At 44.8% G+C, this 8,894-nt stretch overlaps 1 protein-coding gene across 1 annotated transcript in view; it reads right to left on the reverse strand.

Moving 5' to 3' along the window:
- Positions 1-8,617: 8,617 nt before the first annotated feature.
- CHGA (chromogranin A (parathyroid secretory protein 1)) overlaps positions 8,618-8,894 on the reverse strand; it is a gene marked incomplete at its 5' end in the record, with an annotated part of 13,237 nt that continues 12,960 nt past the window's right edge. The window contains one exon of the mRNA XM_010292591.1: positions 8,618-8,701. Within this exon, the coding sequence (XP_010290893.1) occupies positions 8,618-8,701 (84 nt within the window). The remainder of the gene's footprint in view (positions 8,702-8,894) is intronic.

Raw genomic sequence — 8,894 nt, forward strand, 5'->3', positions numbered from 1 at the left:
AGAGATTTTTGCCTAAAATATTCCCTGTTCCCTTTTTCCAGGTAGGCCATTGCAAAAGAAAGCTAAGACAACTTCAGTATCACTAAACCAAATCTGTTGAAACATTGACCAGTCAAGACATTGACAGGTAGCTTGCTGTGAAGCCGCGGCACCTTGAGTAGCACAGAGGAGCCTGGTTGTTCAGGGTGCAGAACCGAGGTGACCACGCTGGTTCCAGCTTTGCGGCTTTTCCCCCAGGCCTCATTGCTTCAGTCAAAAGCAGCTTCTAACCACGCTTGCCAACAGCGGCACGTTTGATCCAGACAGGGTGCCGATAGTTAGGTTGAGTGATTTAGTAGATTAAATATCATCCTTTCAATTGTCTGCTAGTGGTGAAATCTTAAAGGAGTTAATGGAAGCAGCTCATTCTTAGCAGAGAATTTAATTCTCCCTCCATTGCACCTGTGAGGGCTCTGGGACAGGTCTGCAAAAAGGCTGGCAAACAGAGCTCTGCATTTTCCTTGGAGCAGTGCACCTGATCTGCAGATCCTAAGGGGTAACACAGTTGCTACCTTCTACAGATCCATTCTGCTGTGTGTTTTGTTTTTCTTTTGCAGATTAAATACAAGCAGAATTGTGTACATTTGTATGAGGTAGAAGTACACAACAGCTCTAGCTTAGAGACATTATTTTGTTACAAGCTGCCAGATGAGGCCATGTGGTAACTTACAATAGTGCTTTATACTATTTGTAAACTATAGCATAGCCAAATTGTATCTGTTGAGATACACAGTAAACCTACAGTGTTCACCCTCTTGCATCTTCTGGTGTGCCAGCATCTTCAGCTGTTGAGAATTCCTGCAACTTTTGCCAATTCTGAACACTAAACTGGAAATATCCAAGTCTGTCAGTGCTGAGAACAAGAGACACTATTTTGGTAGACAGAGTGGCCTTCCCTTCCCCATGTAAGCCCTACGATACATTTAAGAGGGGTAGTGTTAAGAAGATTTCCTTAGTTAAGCTCCTAGCTTGCAGATATGGGAATTTCTGTCTTTCTATAGCAGGTATTTGTAAAGCATCCATCACTGCAGCATTTAATACCAGCTTGTTTAGTATCATGTGTTAGATATCTACTCAAAAGGAAAGGATCTAGAGCTTAAAGCCCAGGTAGACCGTGGAGAGAGGAGTAAACTGTGTAAAAGATGTCGCCACCCTACCTGATGATACCAGTCCTGGAGGGGAAAAAGTTCTGAAGAATGTTGGGTAGCAGTTCTTTTGTGTAAGCAATGTTTTTTCCTTAGGACAGATTGTGTTTGTTCCCAAAATGCCATTCTTGGGAATTCCTTTTGCCGGGATCAGATTTTTGAGGATGATTTAAGAAGAGAAGATTATTCCACCTCTAGAGGGGTTACTAACTTTAAGATACTTCTATAGGGACTGGAAGGACCTTATGAGTGTGGTATCTGTCAAATTCCAGGGTGCACATAAATGCAGCCAACTTCCTCGACTATTGCAAGTCAGTTCTGAGCTGGGCATGCTTCACAACCCTTGTATGCTTTGAGGCTGCTGGATCCCACGTTGTCTGCAGCTTGCAGGTCTCGGGTGGTCGTGGTGTGAGTGAGTCAGATGTACATAGGTAAGGGTTTATAAAAGTAGTCATGATAGACCAAACCTTTCATAAAGCCATGACTGAATAAAAATTGACATCTACAGTTTGAGATTTGTTTTTGTTTGTTTAAAATAAGAAGTGTTTTTATGTTACATGTGTAACAAAAGATACCCTCAGGAAGGAACTTGCCAGTGCATATTTTTGTATGGTACTTTCTTGTAACCAGCTGATGGAGTGTTTGTAGACTTGCCTTTTGCTCCCTTTATTACAATGGCTTGGGTTTTTGGGGGTGGGGTGGGTTGGATTTTTGTTTGTTTGTTTTTGGGTTTTTTTTATTGGGTGGTGGGGAGGAAGCAACGATGTTATAACTGGGTTAGTAACTCAAGACCTTTCAATCTGAATATGTTTACATGAATCTGAGTGTTGGATCCAATGGAAATGTCTGTATGCTGTTTCCTAGTTAGAACATCAAATAAGAATTTTATTTTCCTGGCTGCCTTCTGAATTTTGGTTGGCCTATTTTGCACTGCTTTATTTCTCCAAAATAAACTACTGAAATATAATTGTGCATTTTAAACTTGTTTACAAATGATTGTTAGAAGTTTATTTTGTAATTCTCTGAAGGCTTGCAGAAATACTATATTTAAATATTACTCCAGACCTTGCCAGTAACTAGAAAACAAGTTTAGGTCATTGGTGTGATCAGTGACATTTTTCCCATAGTCTGTAATTTATTTTTAATTTATCACATGTATCGGTATCACTTTAATTTACCAGGTGCAACTCTGCAGGTACCTGTTGTGATGTGGCATTACAATAGAGTCTTCACATAAATTACCATGCCATTGCTGTACTACAATATTTCCTTGCAGAAATTATTGTTATGGCTCGTATACTAGAATGTTGCTAAATCACAGGAGCAAACTGGGAGACCAACTTTTAAAAGCCAAAACTGTAAATTACCAAGTATCCAGACGTAAAATTACATGACTGCAAAACATTCGGGATTGCCTATGTTATTAAGCCTGTGCTAAAGTGCTTTTCTGAATTGCTGCCTCATTTGATAAATTCAGGATAATTTTGATTTAAGGTAAGCTTCACAGTACGTTAGTTAATATTCTGTAGTCTTGTCTTTTTTTGCAAAAGTAGAGGAGTATAGTAATATTAGACAATACCAGAATGCACTTGTTCTTAAAATTGCAGACAATCTGAGGGAGATTTTCCATAATGTTTGTTTGAATTCTGTTATTGTAGGTTAGAAAAGGTTCTGCTGTGTTTTCAGAGGCATAGCTATTATTGCTGTGTTGATGGGAGCAATTATATTAAAATTACATGGTCACCAGTTATCTTCTTGGGCATCTATTTCTGTTCTGCTTCACTGTTAGAAATCCACAAGAACACCGCTAGCTTAACTGGAATTTCTCCAGGTTTTGTGTCAGCGTGATGGAGGAGGTGGGACTCTGGTTTCCACTGTAATTACGTAATTGGCTTTAGTAGATGAAGATTTTTCCTTGTTAAAAAGAACTGGGCTGCCTGTGATATAAAGCCATCACCATCCTCCTCCCCCCTCAACTTTGCTGCGTTACGCTTGGGTTTGTAACGACTCTACCAGAACATCCCACCAACTGCAGAAATGCAGCCTAAGTAGGAGCACTGGTGCTGACGCTTGTGGTTTGTGTAACGCAGAACTACCACTGGGCTGATGCTGTTTTGCCTTTGGTTAACCACGTGTCTGGCTATTCAACCTTTGTGCTGTAGGAGACGATTGTCCAGGCTGCTCGGTAGATAGGATGCACTATTTTTATTAATACTATTCAGGCTGTTGGAATGATAAAGCTGCTTAAAGATCTCTATCCTCAATGTATGACTGTGCAGAGGAGGTCTGCAGCAGGTTGCTCAAATGGAAAACCACCAGTTTAATTTGTTTTCATCATAGATGAGTACAAATTAAGAACCCAACCCTGAGGCTTCACAAAGTAACGAGCATTGCTCAAGATAAAGCCTCAGGTTCTCCAGATGACGGGCCCTATGCAGCCAGGGAACAACCATGTGGAGTAGTGGGTCGGTAACAGAGGCAGGACGGTCTAAAGGCAACAGAGGTGTTTGAATTGGCTGGCAAAAAGAGCAAAACAAGGGAAAAATGCCGCTGTTGTTTCCATCCAATAAAAAATCCAGGCTTACCAGTTCTTGGACTAACACTGGTTTCCCACAGTCTTTGCGTGGCAGCAGTGACAAGTGAGTCAGGCTTTTTCACACTAGCTTTGCAGCTTTTCCTTCCACAGCTGTGCAGAAAATCGTGGATTTTGGTTTTTTAGTGAATAGAGTCTATTTTGAGTTTGTAGCAGTCTCTCCACGTGCATACTTGCAGGAGTTCACTTGCATTACCCTGCTAGTTTTCTTTTCCTCTACCCTTTTTAGTGAGAGATGTATTGATTTCTGTATTCAGTATACAATTACTTTATGGTGTTGCAATTGTGTGTTTTGTAATTAGGAGTATGTGAAAATGCTTTGTGTAGATTAAAATACTTCCTTTAATATACTCTCTCGCTTTCATAGATAAACAGACACACTGTTGCAGATCACATTGCTGATTTTATTTGTAGTACTGCTTTAATATCGATTTCAGAGGAATGTAACCTCCAGAAAAGTACTTTCCACATCTTCGCTACCTTTCCTTTCTCTGTTCTCACTCTGTGTGGATCCAGACCATCAACACTGGAGCTTTTGGACAGATGGGTTTCAGATCCTCCGTGGATTCTGTCATGTTTACATGGCCACAGAAATTATGAAAGATTGTTGAAATTTGAGAGGATACAGGTATAAATGGAGATGTTAGAGTGATTCCTTAACAACACAAGCACGATAGCTTCTGTAGCAAGCAAAGGCTCCAAATCGTTCTCGCTGCGTGCGTGCAGGTGGCTGTTGGGGTCTGGTCCACCCCTGCTGCTGGGGCAGTTTTCCTGTGGAAATAAACAATCCACTGTAAGAAAACATCCTGTATCTGTGATGCAGAAGGAGGGTGAGGAGAGGTAGGGCTTGGGAGTAAAATGCTGGCCAGTGGTCCAGAATTTCACTCTTATGTTTTTGAATAGCAATCTGGGGAGATGTTTTCTCTTTCTCTCCACCTTTCTTACCCTGAGTCCACTGGGGCTGATGCTAGCAGATGCCTGTGGGCCGCATGAGCTCGTTAGCAGGTGACCTTGCCCAGCGTGCCATCAGTTTGCAGAGGGCTCCCAATGTGTTGGGAATTTTTTGTTGATGGCCTGGAAATCTCTTGAAACTCCAAAAATAGCTGAAACAGCAAATGGAGTTCATGAAAATCAGGTCTTCCTCTTCTGTCCTTTTTAAGGAAACCCACAGTTTTATTTCTTCCTTCGTTCTTTCCACAGTAGTTTTTAGATATAAATTATTTTAACATTTTTTGTGTGAAAAGTCATATATACATATATAAAGTTATTAAAAGGTTGGGTATGTGTTGAATATAAAATAGTGACTTCTTTGTTTCAGATGTTAGCAACCCTTAAAAATGAGTTGTTTATCCTCTTGTAAAGTCAGTGCTGTAAAAAAAAAAACCAAACTAAAAAGATGTATTAGATGTATCTTTTATTATTTATTTCTGATTCAGTATTCAATACAGCTTGTGTATACCCTTGTGAGAACCACATACTAAAATGTAGTCGTTCTTAAAATGGAGTAACAACAATTCCTTGGGATCCCAACAATTTTGAGAAAATTGACTCTCCGGCTGTGAATAGTGTTGGATATTCTCCTTCACTCTCCAGCGTCGCTCCCCACCTAAGCATGGCTGAATCTTGGGGACTATTTTGTGTATGTGCTAAGTTTCACAAGTTCATCAATACCTGTGTTCAAATCCAGCTGTACAGTGTTTATGAGTGTGTCTTGTGATTCGCTTCAGCCCGGTTCACTATGATTTCTGAAACAGCATTCCCATTTTGTACTTAAATTTGTATAGAATTATATAAACCCTTAAAAGATCATGTCTTACTGTAAAAACCAAAAATACTTGCTATTTGGCGTCTTCAATTGCATGACTGATCAGATCTGACCATGAAGATGGTGCTTTCATCTAACAGCATTGATTTCAATGGTAATATATTTGTTTTCATTTGCCAAGCACCTGTTTTGGACAATGTTTTGGTTTCAACAGTAAAGCAATATGCAGTAGGTATTGTGGCATTATCTCTGTAATTGTTTTGAAGACAGAATTGTCCCTTTCCAACACGGAATGAAAATAAATGCCTTATAACAAGTTCTATTTTGCTTTCTCTTTATGAGCGGATAGGGCAGCGAGGTAAGCAGCTCATCGGGGGGACCCTGTTTTCATGAGAATTTGGTTTTCACATGCTTCCCCAGGACAGTTGTTTGCAGTTGCTTTGGACCGTCTTACACCAGCAAGATTTGATTTGTTTTATCTTCTAAGGCTAATGGGAAGTTGGCTATTTTTATCTTTGTGTATAACATCGATAAACATCACTGGGATTCAGGCTACTGCTGTACTTCAGAATTTATTCCTAGCGTAGGCTTCTGGGCTGATTCTTCCTTCATCATCCTGGGCAGGGAATTCTTGATTGCTCAAAACCTAGCAGGATTTTTAATCGGGGCCCTACTTTGGCTAGTGCAGGAAAGATAGATACCTCACCCAGCAGCACTGAATTTTGCTAAGCAACAAGCCTGCTCAGCAAGGGCGCCCATGTAAGCCCTGCCTGGGGATCCGCGCTCGGTGTCGGCCCCAAGGCCAAGCCCTGCAGCGGTGAGTTGAGAGATGCCGCAGAGCAGAGGTACAGCTGGTCGGAGGGCCAGCATTTACCACCTGCGGAGGCATCAGTGCTCAGGCCTTCAACTCCATCTTTCCCTTTGAAAAAAGTCCTTGGGTCCCAGATGTTTGTGATTCCGTGATTATCCAGCTAAGACAGTATTTATAGTAGCTACATCAAGTCATGTTGTTTTTCCTCTTGTTGATTTCATAGCAGCAATAGCCAAGTTCTGTCTTGCTGCCGCCATCTTTTGTGGGAACACTAACTGCTTTGGAGATGGCTGCGTTTCTATGGTGCGTTGTTTGGTTTTGGGGGTTAGGTTGTTTTTTTTGGTTTGGTTTTTTATTATTGTTTTGGCTGGGGTGGGGTGGGTGGCTGAGGGTTTCTGTGGATTTGACATGTAGACCTGAGCTTGAAGAGGTTGTATGGGTGATGCTACTGGCAGAGATTCTGCCACAAAAAAAAAGAAAAAAAGGAGAAACTAAGTGCAATATTCAATTAAAATGAAGACCAGTATGTACAACATGACTTCTACAGCTAGATTAACTCCCTAATAATTGACATTTTAGTACTGTTTCCGTGGAAGAACTTTGGTTTCAATTCTGTCCCTATGCACATTTCCCTACGGTTAGCGAGAATGCGGTCTCCTCAGGGTGGGGCTGGGAGCCTTGCACCTCGCTCTGGTGCTCTTTCCCCAGCCAGGCTCTCGCCCCGCGCCCCGTCCCGGCTTCCGCCTGGTGCAGGGGCAGCTTTCGGGCTGTGCCCCGGCCTCGCCGCCTCGTCCTGCCGCTGTGTGGCTGCCCAGGGCTGGGGTGAGGGGCACTGCCCTCTCGGCAGAGGGGGGTGGCAGAGGACAGCTCCGGGCACCCACCACCTCCTGCACCACGGGGACCCCACACACCCACCTCCAGTGCACTTTGCTCTATGGGCCAATGGCGCTGACGTTTTCAGCAGAATGAAGGGATACGTTGCCTTAAAAGCCTGGCAGCCATTCCCTGAGCATCTCAGCTCTCCTGTGGGCTGCGGGTGATGGGAGACAACTGAGCTTCACACTGTGGGTAGGATACAGCCCTGGTGGTGGGATGCGCTTTTCCTCTCCTGCCAATACACACAGAAAGTCTAAAATCTTATGATTGGTGTTCAGAGAGTTTTGGGGCAAGCTTCCCCAGCCCAAGCACCACCCGTCCTCCAGCCGGCGTGTGGCCTGAAGCCGGCAGGATGAGGGAGGTTGCGCCTGTTAGCACTGTGCCAGCAGGCCACCATGGCTCCTGCCAGCCAGCGCACAGGAGCGGCGTCCCCTCAGGACCGGCCTTCACCTCTGGGGGAACGCAGACCAGTAGTTCCCCTCATGACTAGCCTATCTGTTACTTCGTTTTTTTAACCCACTCGTGCTTTGTCCAAAGAGCTTGACTTGGTCAAGCATTGCCCCAGTGTTTAAACTTCCAAACCAGTTTCTCTGTGGTCAACCCCATGTTCATCGATGAACTATGGATGTGACCCACGTCTCGCGGAGGCACCCGGGACAGCCAGCACGGGGCTGGGCTGTACGGCACCGCCGGGCCCCGGGCAGGCAGGGATTGCCCCGCAGCGCTCAGGACCTCAGGGAGGCATCCTCGATGCTGGGCCTCAGCGGGCAGCAGCGTTGGAGCCTGGCTGGGGGGGAAACGCCATCACAATCTGTCTGTGGCGAGGGGAGGCCTCCATTCCCCCTCCTCTCCGCCAGCACCGTGCATGCCCTGCAGCGTGCTGACGACCGAGACTGAAGCTGCCAAAACAAAGGAAGGAACCCACTGCAGTTTTATTTTTCCTTAGATAATTTTTTTATATAGAATATATTACAGTCAGAGTTCTCAGCTTTTAATCAAAAGATAACAAGTTATTGCAGTTTGTTTTTTTTTTTACCCAGTGAAACTACCGGTGGAAGGAGAACTTTCTAGAAAGCTATCTTGTCATTTAAAAAAAAGAGGGAAAAAACCCCCACCCGGACAGAAAATACATGTGTAGGTCGCGCTTCATGCCCACCGGTGCCCAGCCGGGCGGGTGGGCATCCGTGTGGACAGGGGAGCGTGAGGTGAAGAAGCAGCGATGGGCACAATACTACGGCAAGGGAGGCAGGCCTGGGCGCTAGTGAGGTTGGCTGTCTAGGCACGATGCTCTGCTCCGGCTTAATTGCTCTTAAATCGGGAAATGAAAACGCAGTGGGGAGGGAGGAGGGCAGCGGCGGCTTTCACCTGCGCGGGGAGGGCTGGGGCCCTCAGCCTCGCCTCAGCTCATGCAGCTTGTGGGCGACGCGCTCCAGCTCAGCCTCGATGGCGGCCAGGCTCTCCAGCTCCTGGTCCTGCAACAAAAGCCCAGGACATGCATCAGCCCCACGGCCACAGGTGGGCAGCCCTCGCCCCCCAGAGCTATATGAAGCCTTGCCTGGGGCTCACTGTCAGTGGTGGTGTATTGGGTTTGCGTGGCAAGGTTTTGGTAGCGGGGGGCTGCAGGGGTGGCTTCTGTGAGAAGCTGCCAGAAGCTTCCCCTGTGTC

This window comes from Phaethon lepturus, unplaced genomic scaffold (genome assembly GCF_000687285.1).
Source record: "Phaethon lepturus isolate BGI_N335 unplaced genomic scaffold, ASM68728v1 scaffold10408, whole genome shotgun sequence".
Taxonomy (NCBI): domain Eukaryota; kingdom Metazoa; phylum Chordata; class Aves; order Phaethontiformes; family Phaethontidae; genus Phaethon; species Phaethon lepturus.